Source organism: Elephas maximus, chromosome 18 (genome assembly GCF_024166365.1).
Source record: "Elephas maximus indicus isolate mEleMax1 chromosome 18, mEleMax1 primary haplotype, whole genome shotgun sequence".
In the NCBI taxonomy this organism is placed as follows: domain Eukaryota; kingdom Metazoa; phylum Chordata; class Mammalia; order Proboscidea; family Elephantidae; genus Elephas; species Elephas maximus.
The window spans coordinates 80,614,351-80,631,715 of NC_064836.1; the positions used below are offsets into that span (position 1 = coordinate 80,614,351).

At 40.0% G+C, this 17,365-nt stretch overlaps 2 protein-coding genes across 4 annotated transcripts in view; one reads left to right on the top strand and one right to left on the bottom strand.

The window, feature by feature from the left end:
• Positions 1-10,637, top strand: part of HHLA2 (HERV-H LTR-associating 2) — a 143,669-nt gene extending 133,032 nt beyond the window's left edge. For all 3 annotated transcript variants that reach the window (XM_049857807.1, XM_049857805.1, XM_049857808.1), the window contains exons 8-9: positions 9,275-9,330; positions 10,114-10,637. In XM_049857807.1, coding sequence (XP_049713764.1) covers positions 9,275-9,330; positions 10,114-10,161 — 104 coding nt within the window. In that variant the 3' untranslated portion in view covers positions 10,162-10,637. The remainder of the gene's footprint in view (positions 1-9,274; positions 9,331-10,113) is intronic.
• Positions 10,638-13,953: 3,316 nt separating this feature from the next.
• The window catches only part of MYH15 (myosin heavy chain 15), a 208,390-nt gene continuing 204,978 nt past the window's right edge, over positions 13,954-17,365 (bottom strand). The window contains 3 exon segments of the mRNA XM_049857882.1: positions 13,954-14,416; positions 16,173-16,249; positions 16,251-16,270. Of these exon segments, the coding sequence (XP_049713839.1) occupies positions 14,250-14,416; positions 16,173-16,249; positions 16,251-16,270 (264 nt within the window). The 3' untranslated portion in view covers positions 13,954-14,249.

Here is a 17,365-nt window from a genome sequence, read left to right on the forward strand (position 1 = left end):
TTTAATCGTTATATCATTATATACTGCCCTTTGTCTTTTCTGGTAGATTTTCTTTCAAAGTCTATTTTATCTGAGATTGGTATTGCCACTCTTGCTCTTTTTTGATACCTGTTTGCTTGATATATTTTTTCCATCTTTCATTTTAATAAATTTACATCTTTTTTTCTAAGGTGTGTCTCTTGTAGACAGCCTATTGATGGATCCTGTTTTTTTATCCAATCCATCACTCCCTATCTCTTTATGGGTGCATTTACATTTAGTGTAATTATTGATAAGTGTGAGTTTATTGCTGTCGTTTTGCAGTGCTTTTTTTTTTTTTTTTTGGTGCTGACATTTTCTTTGTTCCTCTTACTCTACTGTGCTGAATTCCTTTTACTTATGGGTGTTTTTTTTTCATTTCTTTTGTTTTTGTAGATTTTGTTTTTATTGAGACTTTATGTTTTTCTTCTTTATTCTGATGAGTAGATTTGTTAACTTTCTTTGTGTTACCATGAAATTTACCCTTATCTTCCTAGGTTTGAATCAGTGTATTCTTACTTGGTATCACCTTGCCTTCCTCTTCATTAGGAAGTTCTATACCTATACCATTTATTCCCTCTTTTATTGTTCTGAGGTTGTTGTCATTTGCAGATTAACATCTCTGGTTCCCTGCTGTAATTCTTTTAGTTTTGGATAGCCCCTGAGAGTTAATTTCCTAGGTTGGTATCTGGCTGGTGTGATCTTGTGTCCTAGCTTCAGTCTGTGGTCTGACGTTGTTTGTTCTTAGACTGAAGGACCTTCTTTAGTAATTATTTTAAGTTTGGTTTATTTTTTACATATTCTCTTAATTTGTGTTTATCGGGAAATGTCCTTTTCATAGATTGAATTATGTCCCTCCCAAAATTTGTGTATCAATTGGGCCAGGCCATGATTCCCAGTATTGTGTGATTTTCCTATATGTTGTAAATCCTGCATCTATGATGTTAATGAGGGAGGGTGGGTGGCAGTTGTTTTAGTGAGGCGGGACTCAACCTACAGGATTAGATTGTGTTTAAGGCAATCTTTCTTGAGATATAAAAAGAAGCAAGCAGAAAGACAGGGGGACCTCATACCACCAAGAAAGCAGCACCAGGAGCAGAGTGCGTCCTTTGGACACAGGGTCTCTGTGCCTGAGAAGCTCCTTGACCAGGGGAAGGCTTCCTCCAGAGCCAACAGAGAGAGAAAGACTTCCCCTGGAGCCAACGCCCCGAATTTGGGCTTGTAACCTACCAGACTGTGAGAAAATAAATTTCTCTATGTTAAAGCCATGCACTTGTGGTATCTCTGTTATGGCAGCACTAGATGACTAAAAAAAGACAGTCCTAATTTCACCATCATATTTGAACAAGAGTTTTGCAGAATATATTATTCTTGATTGGTAATTGTTTTCTTTCGAGGTTTTATATATGTCATCCCATTGCCTTCTTGCCTGCATGTTTTCTGGTGAATAATCAGAGCTTAGTCTTATTATTTCTCCTCTGTATGTGGCTTTTTGTTTTTCTCGACCTGCTCTCAGGATTCTTTCTTTGTCTTTGGTTTTAGTGAGTGTGATTATGATATGCCTTGGTGATTTTCTTTTGGGGCCTATCCTATATGGGGCTTGTCGAGCTTCTTGGATGGTCAGCTTTTCATTTTTCATGATATTAGGGAAGTTTCCTGTCAGCAACTCTTCAGTGATTCTCTCTGTGTTTTTCGTTTTCTCCCCCTGTTCTGGAACTCCGATCACTTGCAAATTTTTTGTTTTTGATTGTATCCCACATAATTCTCAGGGTTTCTTCATTCTTTTTTCTGATTTTTCATCAGAGTTGTACCCAAGTGTTTGTCTTGAGCTTCACAGATCCTGTTTTCCATCATTTCAAACCTGCTCCTAAGCCCTTCGACAACACTGTCCATTTCTGAAACTTTGATGTTTATCTTTTGGATTTCTAGTTTTTGTATGATTTCCAGTTGTGAATTCATTTTGGCCCTTTTTTCTTGTATTATTTTTCTGAATTTTTCCATTTTTTTGTCTTATTTTCCATGAATTTGTCTGTCTTTTCCAGGAATTTATCTATTTTTCATAATTTTTGCCTGCTTTTTGTTTCAACTATTGGATAGCTCTGAATATTAGAGATTTGAATTCCCTATCAGGCAGTTCTAGCGCCTTTTCCTCTACTGAAAAGTCATCTGGTATTTTATTATAGACACCAACTAGAATCACTCTATCCTTTTTTTATATATATGTTTTGATATTGTCTGCTATCTTCAGGACATTCAGTAGTTATTTTCTTCATTTACTGAATGTAGGTTTGTTTTTGTCCTGCTTTTTTATTTGGTTATGTCTGAGCAGAGGGCTATACATTCTTTGTTGTTTGCTCATCTGTATGCACAGTACTTCTAACCTCCTTTTCCAATGGGCAGGGCCATTTGCTCAGCTATGGTACAGTAGGGGAGGTCCAGCTGAAGGGGAGGGCTGGGATGGGTTGTTTGTGGCACATACTAGGGCCAACAGGGAGGGCTGGGAATCAGCGCAGGGCAGGTTCTGGTAGGCTGCACCTGTGCTGCTCAGGGGTGTGAGGTTCAGTGATCAGTGCAGACAGGCAGTTAGGAGGGGGGAGGTTGCAATGTGTGGAGCTAAGATGGGTATGGGAAAGAGGAGAGAGAAACAGGAGCCAAAATAAACAAACAAAAAAAAGTGCTAAAGGAGCTTTCCATTCAAGTGGAAAGATGAGAAACTGAGAAATGGAGAAAAACAAAAGAGGTGAGGGAAGACAAAGGAAATAAATAAATAAAAATTAGAAAAAGAAAAGCCTCCAGGGATCCCACGTAGCTGCAAATACTGGGGAAGTGGTTTCCAAGCCAAGTAGTACAGCCTGGCTAGAACGGGTGGAGATGTCACACGGTGCCAGGTATTCAGGAGACAAGATAAGAAGGTAAGTATAGAGAGATGAGAAACTGAGAAATGAAGAAAGACAAAAAAAAAAAAAAAAAAGAAGAAATACCCCCAGGGGTCCCACCAGTGCAGCTGTGCAGACTGGGCAAGTGGCTCCCAAGCCATACAGTACAGCTGGCTAGAAGGGGCTCCCAAGCCTCAAAAGAAAAAGGAAACAAACAAACAAAACAAATAAAAAACAAAAAGGCAAGCCCCAGGGATCCCACTAGTGTCGCAGCAGGCTAGGGAAGCTATTCCACAGCTGAGTAGTTTCACAGCCTTTCAAGAAGAAGCAAAGATGGCAGACAGAGCCAGGTGTTTGAGAGAAATGAGGGTGTGGTAGTGAGAGGCACGGAAGAAACCAAAAGAAGCGGGAAAAAGCAACATTAGCAACACACAAATGGCACTCTGGGAGCTGGCCAGTGTAGGTACAGTGAATCCAAGTGGAAGGGACCAAAGCCAGTGCCTCCTGCCCAAGAGACTGCAGCCAGTGCGAAGCAGAGGAGGCTGAGCAGCAGGGGGAAGGATGGGGGATGGGAAAGCGTATATTGCTGGTTACTGGGTGCTCTGTCTTCTACTGGAAGTGCCTGTAAGGTGCTTTCCTGTACTCCCTGTCCACTGATCTCTGACGTGGGTGGGGCAAATCCAAGGGGCACAGACCCTGGACTTTTCAGCTGGCTGAGCAACCACATCCAACTATGATGTGGGGGAGGTCGAGAAGAGAGGAGAAGGATGGGGGGAGTGAGAAAACATTTATCACTGGTTACTGGGTGTTCCGTCTCGTGCCAGGAGCTCCATGAAACTACTTTCTTATACTCCTTGTCTGCTGATCTCCAATAGGAGTCCAAGACGGTGAATCCATGCTGTGTTAGCCGATAGGAGACCTCAACACATAGCTCCCCTCACTCTCTTTGTCAGTTTCTTATTCTATTCAGTGCTTGGCTGAGTTCTTTATCTCTTCATTTAATGCTTAAGGTTCAAGGACTGAAGTTTGTCTCTGTTCTACTTAGTTTTTCAGATCTTTGTTGTGGAGGGATGGCGTGGTGTTTCTGTCTATAGTGCCATGTTGTGTGGAAGCTTATAAACAACAATTAAAGAAACGCTTTTAAAGGTGACAGCAAGAGTTTCACCACTTGTAGCCCTATGATTGTTTGTACTAGTAGGCAGGCTAGGCCCCTCACTGGTTGCTCCTGTCTCTTATCTGACCAGTAGAAAGAGATAAATGGTAGGTCATAGGCATTCTAGTTTGTTTTCTCAATTGCAACCCCTGACCTAATATAATGATATTTGTGATTGGATTAGGTTTAAATTGTAAGAGAGAGGTCATTGTATTTTGCTCAGGGATGATTGCTTAGTTTCTGTATTGAAAATATGCATAAGTCAAGTCCCAACAAAAAACACATGGCACACTCAAAATTGTACAAAAGGGAATGCAAATGAAGGGACAAAGAGAGGTGGCAGTTCTCAAAACCTGGAAGGATAAAGTCATGCAATGTCAGCTGCCTTGTAAGGAACGAAGGCCTTTAGTCAAGGGACAGTGGGATCACTATGGTTGGTGTCACCCAGTACAGTAACTCATGGTGTCACCCCCCCATGGATCTCCTCTGGTACTAGACCATACTGAATCCTTAGTAATGTTTTTTGTACTAATGTTATTTGTAAATTGTAATTCATGTATATCACTGAATGTAACGGCAATAGTAGTGACATAAACAACCAGCGAAATCAAAATTACACCTTTATATTACGATATCAGACACACCGCCTAAATTATTTATGTTTTGATTTTTCTCCTTTTCCTTTAATTACTACTTCTTTCTCAAAAAAGTTATTGGTATAGGTTCATAAATACTACTTACCACAATAATGCAGTTGAAACACCAGAAAACTTGACAAATCAGTAAATGTAAAGACACTGGCATCAACGAAAACAACAGCATGTACTTTTAGTGTGTGCGGAGGAAACCACATGATTTGGTGTCCTTATAGTTGGATAATAATGACAGCTCTGAAAGAAGCAAATTAAAAAGTTCAAAAAGTAGATTAACACACACTTTTAGCCTTGTAGATATATTGATAACATGTAACCTGGGCTTATGAAAAAAGTTTTTGTTTTTATAACTAACTTTTGTTGTTGTTAGGTACCATTGAGTTTGTTCCAATTCATAGTGACCCTCTGTACAACAGAAGGAAACACTGCCCAGTCCTGCACAATTTACACAACCTTTGTTGCGTTCGAGCCCATTGTTGCAGCCGCTGTGTCAATCCACTTCCTCGAGGGTCTTTCTCTTTTTTGCTGACTCTCTACTTTACTAAGTATGATGTACTTCTCCAGGTACTGTTCCCTCCAGATAACATGTCCAAAGTATGTAAGACGAAGTCTCGCCATCCTCACTTTTAAGGAGCATTCTGGCTGTACTTCTTCCAAGACAGATATATTTGTTCTTCTGTAAGTCCAGGGTATATTCGATATTCTTCACCAACACCATAATTCAAAGGCACCAATTCTTTGAGCTTCCTTATTTATCGTCCAGCTTTCCTATGCATAAGAGGCAATTGAAAACAGCATAGCCTGAGTCAGGCACAACTTAGTCCTCAAAGTGACATTCTTGCTTTTCAACACTTTAAAGAGGGCTTTTGCTGCAGATTTGTCCAGTGCAACACATCATCTCATTTCTCGACTGCTGCTTCCATGGTGCTATGGATCCAAAAAAAAAAAATCCAAGTAACATGAAATCCTTGACAACATTGGTATTTTCTCCATATATCATGATGTTGTTTATTGATCCAGTTGTGAGAATTTTTGTTTTATCCTGAGGTACAATCCATACTGAAGGCTGTGGTCTTTGATCTTCAATAAGTGTTTCAAGTCCTCTTCACTTTTAGCAAAGAAGATTGTGTCGCCTGCATATCACAGGTTGTTAATGTCTTCCTCCAATCTTGAAGCTGTATTCTTTATATAGTCTAGCTTCTCAGATTTGTTCAGCATACAGATCAAATAAGTATCGTGAAAAGATACAACCCCGATGCACACCCTTCCTGACTTTAAACCACTCAGTATCCCCTTTTTTAGTTTGAACGACTGCTTTTTGGTCTATGTACAGATTCCTCATGATTACGATTAAGTGTTCTGGAATTCCCATTCTTTGCAATGTTATCTATAATTTGTTATGATCCACAGAGTTGAATGCCTCTGCATAGTCAATAAAACACAGGTAAGCATCTTTCTGGTATTCTCTATTTTCAGCCAAGGTCCATGTGACATCAGCAATGATATCCCTCATTCAATGTCTTCTTCTGAATCGAGCCTGAACTTCTGGCAGTTCCCTGTTGATGTACTGCTGCAATTCCTCTTGAATGATTTTCAGCAAAATTTTATTTTTGTGTGATATTAAGGATGTCGTTCGATCATTTCTGCATTCTGTTGGATCACCTTTCTTTGGAATGGGCACAGATATGGATCTCTTCCAGTCAGTTGGCCAGGAAGCTATCTTCCAAATTTCTTGACATAGACAAGTACCTCCAGAGCTGCATCCATTTGTTGAGACATTTCAGTTGATATTTTGTCACTTCACGGAGCCTTGTTTTTCGCCAGTGCCTTCAATGCAGCTTGGACTTCTTCCTTAAGTACTGTCAGTTATCGATCACATGCTACCTTCTGAAGTGGTTGAAAGTCAACCAATTCTTTTTGGTACAGTGACTCTGTGTATTCCTTCCATTTTCATTTGATGCTTCCTGTGTCATTCAATATTTTCTCTGAAGATTCTTTCAATATTGCAACTCAAGGCTTGAATTTTTTTCTTCAGTGCTTTCAGCTTGAGAAATGCTGAGCATGTTCTTTCCTTTTATTTTTCTATCTCCAGGTCTTTGCACATTTCATTATAATACTTTCCTTGGTCTTCTCAAGCCCCCTTTGAATTCTTCCATTCAGCTCTTTTACTTCATCATTTCTTCTGTTTGCTTTAGCTACTATAAGTTCAAGAGCAAGTTTAAGAGTCTCTTCTGACGTCCATTTTCAGCTTTTCTCTCTTTTAAATGACCTTTTGCTTTCTTCCTGTATGATATCCCTGATGTCATTCCACAACTTGTCTGATCTTCAGTCATTAGTGTTCAATCCATCAAATCTATTCTTCAGTGGTCTCTAAATTCAGGTGGGATATATTCAAGGTAGTATTTTGGCTCTCCTGCACTTGCTTTGATTTTCTTCAGCTTCAGCTTGAACTTGCATATGAGCAATTGATGGTCTGTTCTGCAGTCAGCCCCTGGCCTTGTTCTGACTAATGATATTGAGCTTTTCCAATCTCTCTTTCTACAGATTTAGTCAATTTGATTCCTGTGCATTTCATCTGGCAAGTTCCACATGTACGGTCATTGTTAAAGTCATTGAAAAAAGTTATTTGCAATGAAGAAATCCTTGGTCTTGCAAAACTCTATCATGCAATTTTTGATGTCTTTTCTATCACCAAGGCCATGTTTTCCAACTACCGATCCTTCTTTGTTTCCAGCTTTCACATTCCAATCACCAGTAATTATCAATGCATCTTGATTGCAGGTTTGATCAATTTCAGACTGCAAAAGTTGGTAAAAGTCTTCAATTTCCTTGTCTTTGGCATTAGTTGTTGGTGCATAAATTTGAATAATAGCTGTATTAACTGATCTTTCTTGTAGATGTATGGATATTATCCTATCACTCACAGCACTGTACTTCAGGATAGATCTTGAAATGTTCTTTTTGATGATGAATGCGACACCATTCCTCTTCAAGTTGTCATTCCTGGCATAAGTAGACCATATGGTTGTCTGGTTCATAATGGCTAATACCAGTCCATTCCAGCCCACTAGTGCCTACGATATCGATCTTTGTGTGGTCCATTTAATTTTTGACAACTTCCAATTTTCCTAGATTTATACTTAGTACATCCTCTGTTCTGATTATTAATAGATGTTGCTTCATCTCAATTTGAGTCCCGCCACAACAATGAATGAAGGTCTCAAAATCTTTACTCCATCCATGTCATTAAGGTCAACTCTACTTTGAGGAGGCCGCTCCTCCCCAGTCGTATTTTGAGTGCCTTCCAACCTGAGGGGCTCATCTTCCAACACTATACTGGACAATATTTCACTGCTATTCATTAAGCATTCATCGGCCTATTTTTTTCAGCAGTAGACCATCAGGTCCTTCTTTCTAGACTGTCTTAGTCTGAAAGCTCTGCTGAAATCTGTCCATCACGGGTGATCCTGCTGGTAATTGAAGTACTGGTAGCATACTTTCCAGCATTACAACAACATGCAAACCACCACAGTATGACAAACTGACAGACGCATGGAGATGTAACTAAGTACAGGGATATTTTTGTAAAAAATAATAAATTTCTGCTGAAACACTGCACAAAAATTTTAAGGACAGTTATTTTGGTGTCACCCTCTCTGATAGTGTTACCCTGTACAATCAGCAGCCCCCTGTACTCCTCTAGCGGTGCCACTGTTAAGGGACCCAGCCAGTCAGGGTGACCTTAAAGGCAGGAGCTGGGGAATGACTCCCTGTTCTTTCTTTTCCCTCTCTCTGATCTCCCACCCACCTAGGACCTAAAAGGAACAGACAACTGCTAATGGAACCCATCTAGGTGAGCCTTCCATGGCAAAGAGCCAGATGAAAACTAGCTCTGGAGGATCAGAGGATATTGGCAAAAATTATATTACAGTATTGCCCACTTTAAAAAAGAAAAAAAAAAGTTCTATGGTCTGTGGTTTAAAAAAAACGGGCTTAAAATACAGATAAACCTGTTTTAATAAAAGCCACAAAACCTTGCCTACCTTCAGGTCCCTGATTGTAGTGTCATATGGCTATATATTTCAATGTGTTTTGTTTTTTTAATTCTCTTTTCTATTACTCTGTTTTAAAATGTTCTTAGCTTAGGAAATGTATAAAATGGTCAAATTTTGGTAAGGTCCAGTAGGAAGGCCTTCCTTGAGAAATAACACAGCATTGTTTATTCCTTAACCACTTCTTTCAGTGGCTCGTTGGCCATTGCTTTTCCATCGTTAGTAGTTGGTAGGTACCAGGTCGACATCCTTAAAGAGCCAGGGATGATGGTCTGGTCGAACTGCCTTGATTCCCCTTTGGAGCACCTGAGTCAGTCATAAGAGTTCCCTGCTGTTGCTGCTGATAATGTGTTTCTACAGTGACCGCATTTGTAATGCTGTTTGTGGGAAGAAGGGCATGAAAGAGGGAGCGACTAAGTGATTCTAATAACGTAATCATATTGAGATAGGAGAAGGGAGAACTTGAGTGTCTATAAAGAGATTTTTTTTTTTTTTTTAAGTTTCTTCTCTTTTATCCTCTAGAAAGTTGTAGTCCTGACTCTCCTGATGAGCATGCTGGTAATGCAGAGGGAAACGTGGTAAGGCATTTCCTTTATCAAACCATTTGTAGTATAAGAATGTGGCTGTTAAAATGTAGCCAAAGTTTTGACTGATTCACATATCATCATACAAGTCTTTTATAGAGAGAAGGAAAGGCAGAATGATTGCAGGATAGAATAGCAGGAAAAAAAAAATACAATTAGATCTTTTCCAACATCTGTAATTAAAGGGACACTACTTGCTTAAATAAACTGTTGCTCTTCTCGTCTCCTATTGTAATTTGTTGAGAAGATCTCAAATGGTATGTGTGTATGAAGCTGCTCCAATGTACTTACTCTTGATGGAAACATGGGATTGTATAGAAGTGGATACAGACATAGAGAAAGATAAAATAGAGCAAAGCAGATGACAGTTTCTGCCTATGCTCAGATATACTGGATTTCCACACTTTTGCCATCACCTTTTGATCCTTGGAGACTGATAATTCAGTTCACAAGTTATAGTTTGATTGTATACTTCCCTTTAGCTGCCTTACCTTTTATCATTTGTGAGTTCCATTAATCAGAATATGAATAAAGGCAAAGGGTAAAGTAAAACTCATTTTTCCACTCGTTAAAACTCAGGAAGATCTGACCAGGAGACTAAAATTGATGACAGCCAGATTTCATAACTACTTATTTCATAGTTGTGTCATGGATCTTTGATAATAGATGCAAGCAATCGCTTACAGCTCCCCTCCCCCAAAACACTAACATCATTAAATACTTAAGATATTCTGTCCTGGACAACAGCTATTTACAGTCAGTTTTTCTTGCTTCCAGCTTCTTTCAGATACCCAACCAGTAAGAGAAATGGAACCAGAAGCATGACAACACATGAGAAGCGTTCTTAATACCTAATGACTTCATCTCCCATTTCTTCACTGCTATTTTTTTTTTTTTTTTTTTTTATCCCGGACAATGGCTTTCAAGAGCTGATAATTCTACCCCTCCAAAGACTTTGCAACCATCCTGTTTTCCAGTATCTCTGCTGTATTCACACTTGGAGACCTAAGTACCATTCACTGACAACCCCAGCTCCATCAAAATCATAAATGCCTGGGCTAAGGATTCCAATTCAAAGAAGAAAGGAACTGTCTTTCTCAATTCCATTTCTGTTGTAACCTGTACAGAAGGCTAGAGAGAAGTTACCACCAAGAAGCCGGAAGTGATGTATCCTAAGAGGTGATTCAAACACAGATCAGCTGATGATGGGGAGACAGCAGGTAGGAGCAGAAGTCACTTTATTGAGAAGGTGAAATACCAGGACCTAGAAATAGAAGCTTGATTGATTTTATAAGATATTGCTTGTTAGTTTTATATGAATAATAATATCAGCTTACTCAGCAAGATTTAGTGGGGTTAGTCTTAGGGACCCCAGAGAGCAAGAATGTCAGTATCTTCAAGTTTTCCTAGGGCAGATGGCCCTATAGCCCAGTAATTCACCCTGCATCTCTGCAGTTGGGTTATATCTGCCAGAGTACATGCCTAGCTAAGTGACCCTAGCCATGAAGATAATTTGATTAACTCTCTGGCTTGTTCTAAGTCAGCCTTCTAGTAAATTTAGGTTTCCATGCAGATTTTTATGCAAAGATAGAACGCAAAGCCCAGCTGACTTGATGCTCTGTTCTCCTTAATTTTAGTCAATTCATGAGAAAGAGAAAGTCTACTGTTGTTAAGCGTATGAATTTGTTAGTGTACCAGCTTTTTTGTGACTGACTTAGCCAATCAAACTTTTGATTCATAGTATACAGGATAAAACAAACCCTGAACTGTGGTGATTCCACCACAGAATAATACCACCTGGTGCAATTTTCTCTTAGCTATCCTCTGGCCTCAGTTTCACAATCTCTTACCCGTACATAGTGTTGTTGACTTTAACTGTATTGATGTTTTCCATGATGCTGTAACAGGTCTTCATAAATAATAAAGAGCGTACTAAGGACTCCATAGTAAAGAAAAATGTCATTGAGTTAATGTTTATGTGTCTGGCATTTCTTCCTCCTAGTAATCTTGGTTCCTTCTATATGAATTTTGTCCAAGTGAGGGACTCTAATTTTAAAAATAAACCATAAAACAGGATTTATGTCCCCAAGATGAAGTTTGTTAATACTCTGACTTTACTGAATGTGTGTAGGGGGCATAGAAAAACAATAGCTCTCAGATTTCAGGATTGGCAATCTGCCAGTAGCAAATTTCTAAAAAAAGTTAGGAAAATAGAGATGTTTCTTGGATGTAAATATTGGCTTATTAAAGGATAATTTCCAACTTAATTTTAGAGAATTTTTTTTTTTTTAATTCATGTTGGGGGCAAGAACTTTAGGAAAGTTACATGTTAAATATTCTCTCTTTGGGTTAAGATTGATGAGAAAGGGGAGCCCAGTGTTTTAGATACAGCATGGTAGATGCCCAGTGACTAAAAACAAAAAAACCAAACCCATTGCTGCCAAGTCAATTCCGACTCATAGCAACCCTTTAGGACAGAGTAGAACTGCCGCATGGAGTTTCCAAGGATCATCTGGTGGATTCAAACTGCCGACCTTTTGGTTAGCAGCCGTAGCACTTAACCACTAAGCCACCAAGGTTTACTTTTCCCTGTGAATTGCAGAACCCCATTGCTTGGAGTAATACTGTCTTTCAAGGGGATCTGTCTGAACCAACCTTGGTGATTGGATTCCCCTTGTTACAAGATTGGTTTATCACAGACACATGAAGATAGATGGCCAATAGGATAGGAAGTATTGGAGAGCACTTCTGGGAAAATGTTTTCTTAATTTTAAAAAGGGGACACAGGACATTATATGAGAAGCCAATGCTCAAAACCGCTGTAGTCCTCTTGCATCTATGAGGGGAAAAATTTCAAGACCAAAACCAACGCACTGAGGATGGCAGATAATCTAATCCAGAACCATCTGCATGAGCTGGGGTTGCATCAGCAAAGCAAAACTGCGCAGAATGACATAGAATAAGGATTTCTCCTAGGGACTAAACCTTACACAATTGTGGGAGCTGGTGAAGGAGTCTATGAAGGACTGTGCCATCTGCAACTGGTGTTGGGTCAGCAGTCATGGAGGAGAGCTAGACATGAAGTGGGGAGAGTGAGGATGAACTGAAACCCCTAAGAACAACTGAAACCTGCATCTGTGTCCGGTGTTGATGCTGTGGGTGACCTGCCGGCAGCCTTTGCTGTGGCGCTAAGCTCACCTGGCCAGGAGTTTGCAAAGCTAAAGGAAGAGACCAGAGGCAGCTGGAAGGGCTGCGGGTCCAGGGAGCTGTCCCTGATCTACTAGCTCACTTTTTTGGCCTGGGGTAATTTATGTGAGCTGTCACAGTGCCTGGGGCTGTACACTGACCTCATAAGCATAAAAAATGTCTGTCCCTTCACTTCTGCTTTCCAAATCTGGTGCAAATTTCTCCTGTGACCAACTTCAACCAAGAACCAGAAAGAGAAGAAAATTCCAGGAAATGTACCTCTGACTTAGCTAAATTGACACAATACAAAGCCACCAGACCACCTATCAGAGAAGTTCTGGTGTGAGAAGTTGCCCCAGTGTTGAAAGTCTATGTACCAGCATGGATCCACATGTATGTCCATTAGAAGGGTTTTACCACAAGTTCAAAGTGTCTAACTGTGATTATATCTGTATCACAGAGCTAAGAGAAAACTTTATCAACTCCCACCCTTAGTGGCTAAAAACATAAAATAATAGATGTGGGGACCAAATGACCAAAGTTCACTATTTTCAGTTATAAATAAACATTTACCAACCCACCAATTTCTGAACATAATTGGAGTGAGGAGGTCTTACATTAGTACCACCCATTAAGAGGCAGTGTGGAGTAAAGGACAAGTATTAATTTATTTTTTAACACCAGCATTTAAAGGATTCTTGAATCTCTTTAATCTTTTGTGTGAAATGTTTAGAAGGCAGCCTACATGCATTTGAAGATCAAAAAATTCCCATTAACCTTGGAAGGAGGAGCCCTAGTGGCGCAGTGGTTAAAGCACTCAGCTACTAACCTACTTAACTTACAGGGTTATTAGTATTCCATTTACAATAAATAAGACTACCAGGCATGAACCAGATTTAAAAAAATAAATAAAACAATAGTGTCTGTCTGTGCTAGGCACTGTGCTGAGTGCTTTGCTGACATTCTATGAAAGGTGGCTAATATCACATTATCCAGGCTCCTGTAACTTGCTTTTCCTAAAGCCAGACCTCGATTAAAGGCTATGTGTTCATGGAAAAATCACAAGTAAGGAAGCTGTGGCTACCCTGGCCCTGCCAGTCAGCTCAGTATTCTTTGTCACTCTGTCGTTTGCCTATAAAAGTAGGAGTGGCTGGTATCCTTTGTCACTTTGCCTCTTTGCCTGGAAAAGTAGGAGGTGGTCTTTACCAAGAGATCAGAACAGCATGTTTATGGACTAGAGAGATGTAGAAATATGCATTTTCTGTGTTGGGACAGGACCAGAAATAAAGAAAAGACTTGTGTTTGTTCCCTCCACTGCCTCAGTTTTAACCCTCTCTCCCCACGTCTCCATATTGATACAGCACAAAGTCACCTGCTTGTCTACCATGGGAAAAGCTCATTCAAGATTTCAAGCAGACTCATTCATGCTTTTTTAATCATCTTTGCTCCCTGGGCTCCTGACTCTGTACACATAGATCTGGGCCTGGAGCTTAGAGCCTTCGATCTAACCTGGAACTGACCATTTGCGAAGTATGAATACAACATACGACATGCCTCCTACACAACTACTTAGCACTGCACTACCTGGACAAGTATAATGTAATAAATATGTGAAGATTTATTGGACCCTTGTTGGTTTGTGTTTTTTTAAGGTTTTTAGAGAGAGAAACAGGACACTTCTTGTTATACTGATCCTTGCCATGACGTAAGACCCAAATGCAGGTGCTTTAAAGCTCAGAGCTGAAGTGAGTGTCTGCTGTAACTTTTTCCCAAAACTCTTTTGCTTTAATCTTGAGGTTATTGACTTCAGATTCGGCTATTTCTGCTCTTTCTTTAGGTTCGTTCAGCTGGCGTTGTTGCTGCTTCTACTTGAAAAGATATTGATTGGCTTGTGCTCCCTATTAAAATAAAAAAAAAAAGGAAGGAAATCTCAGTGCCTACATAGTCATTTTTTTTTTTTCCCTGCTCTGACATGAGGAAGTTGAAACGTGTGTGAAAGGAATCCAAACTTCTGAGTATTGAATGGAATATCATATTTTGGTACGATGTACAGGCAGTCCCCAGGTTACGAACAAGATACGTTCCTAAGTATGTCTGTAAGTTGAATTTGTAGGTAGGTGGGAACAGGTGCATGTTCTTATTTAGCCTTAATTTAGTGCAGCCAGGAAACCCTGGTAGTGTAGTGGTTAGGAGCTATGGCTGCTAACCAAAAGGTCAGCAGTTCATATCCACCATGTGCTCTTTGGAAACCCCATGGGGCAGTTCTACTCTGTCCTAGAGGGTCACTATGAGTCAGAATCAACTCAACGGTAACAGGTTTTTTTTTTTTTTTTTTTTTTTTGGTTTTTAGAGCAGCCAAGCTCTTAACCACCGCCCAGGTGGTGTAGTGGTTAACAGCTCAACTGCCAACCAAAAAGGTCAGCAGTTCCAATCCACCAGGTGCTCCTTGGAAACTCTATGGGTCAGTTCTACCCTGTCCTATAGGGTTGCTGTAAGTCAGAATCAATTCGATACGGTGGGATTGGTTTTGGTTTTAGTGCCAGAAAAGGCTCGAAGCCTTTTGAACGGCAGGTACAGCAAGTGAAGGTGATTGTGATGAAGAATTTGCTGTGAGTAAGGGTAGGTTCAATCATTTCAACTCAGACTGACTCATAGCGACGTTATAGGACAGAGTAGAACTGCCCCATTGTGTTTCCAAGGAGCACCTGGTAGATTTGAACTGTCGACCTTTTGGTTAGCAGCCATAGCCCTTAACCACTATGCCACCAGGGCTTCAATCATTTCAGAGTCAGGGCACATTTACATAACATTAAAGGGCAAATATGAATTATTTATAAGTCAGACATTCATAACCCAGCAGACTGCCTATAGAGATTCAGACTTTCCAGTAAGCACTAGATCCATTTTATAACTGTTGTTCCCTGGAAATTCAGAACCTGGTCAGTACTTTCCACCAACTGGATATAGTACAGCTTTCACAGACTTGGTAGGTGGTAGAATAACCACAGTCATTTGTAGTCAGTTCAACACTCTATTCTACTTTTGGGTAGAAGGGGGCTTTTATTAAAATTGTATATGTCAATAGGTAATCACAGCAGTACTTTAACCCAAATTATTTTAAAAAATCAAGTCAAAACCTCTCAAGGGACATTATTAGGTATAACCCAATATTTATGGTACTTAGCAGTTATCATTCATGTGGATATGGACACTAGCTAGCAGGGCAAGTACATTTCAGGTGATGATAATGATTTTGTTCACAACCATGTCAAGGCTCATCAGGTGAAAAAAAACCGTGAACCTTGTTTTTGTTCACCCAAGGTTTTGGGATTGGGGAGGCTCCAGCGTGGCTACCTTGCCATAAACTTGCCGTCCTACATGACACCTGTCCTTACTTAGCTCATGTTTTGAAGCACACATGTTTGGGTGTAACCGCAAGGTCCAGGGAGAAAGCGCTGGCTCGCTGAAGGGAAAGTAGCTCAAACAATTTCTACTGTGCATGACAGCTCTAGCTTGAGAAAAACAGGGGACTGAGCAAACATCAAACCAAGATCATCCTTTCTGGCAAGCTGCTCACCTAGCTCAGGATCACTTAGCCCATTAATCAAAAATGGCTGAGAATCCATGGGGCTGCAACTGCCCCCATATACTTAACGCTGCCTCTACTTGCTGCTAGTAACTTTGCACTTTTAGTTTAAATTTACCCATCATAGTCTGTGTCCTGTTAGTTTTTCTTGTCTTCCTCTTCCTGAAAGTGCATAGGTATGCAAATGAATGTTGTTATGGATTGAATTGTGTACCCCAAATGTGTGTATCAACTAGGTCATGATTCCCAGTATTGGCTGGTTATCCTCCATTTTGTGATCTGATGTGATTATCCTACTCGTTGTAAATTCTAACCTCTATGATTTTTTATGATGTTAATGAGGCAGGGTTAGAGGTAGTTATGTTAATGAGGCAGGACACAATCTACAGGATTAGGTTGTATCTTGATTCAATTCCTTTTGAGATATAAAGAGAGAAGCAACTGGAAGGACCCCTGAAACTATGGTCCCCAGATGCACTGCTAACCCAGAATTAAAATCACTCCCGAAGCCCACTCTTCAGACAAAGATTAAACAGGACTATAAAACAAAAAATAATACACTAGAGGAATGTACTTCTTAGTTCAATCAGATATACAAGATCAAATGGGAAGCTCCTGTCCAAAAGCAAGATGAAAAGGCAGGAAGGGACAGGAAGTGGTCAAATGGACACAGGGAACCTGGAGTGGAAAGGGGGGAGTGTGCTGTCATGATTGTGGGTATTGCAACTAATGTTACAAAACAATATGTGTATAAATTTTTGTATGAGAAACTAACTTGAACTGTAAACTTTTACCCAAAGCACAGTTTAAAAAAAAAGAATAAGAAAAATAAATAAAAGAGAGAAGCAAGCAGGGAGACTGGGGGATCTCATTACCACCAAGCAAGAAGAGTCAGGAGCAGAGTGTGTCCATTGGGCCAGGGTCCCTGTGCTGAGAAGCTCCTAGACCAGGGGAATTGATGACGAGGACCTTCCTCCAGAACCAACGGATATAGAAAGGCTTCCCCTGGATCTGGTGGCCAGAATTTGGACTTCTAGCCTCCTAAACTATGAGAGAATAAATTTCTGTTTGTTGGAGCCACCTACTTGTGGTATTTCTCTTATACCAGCAGTAGATAACTAAGACAAAGATGATTTGAAAGATTCAGCACTCTACACTGGGGTAGCCTCACGTGAGGAAATAAGGACAAGGAAACATTCTTAAGCATTGATACAAAAGTTCGTGATTTGAAAAATGGCTTTAATTCAGGGCTTTGAA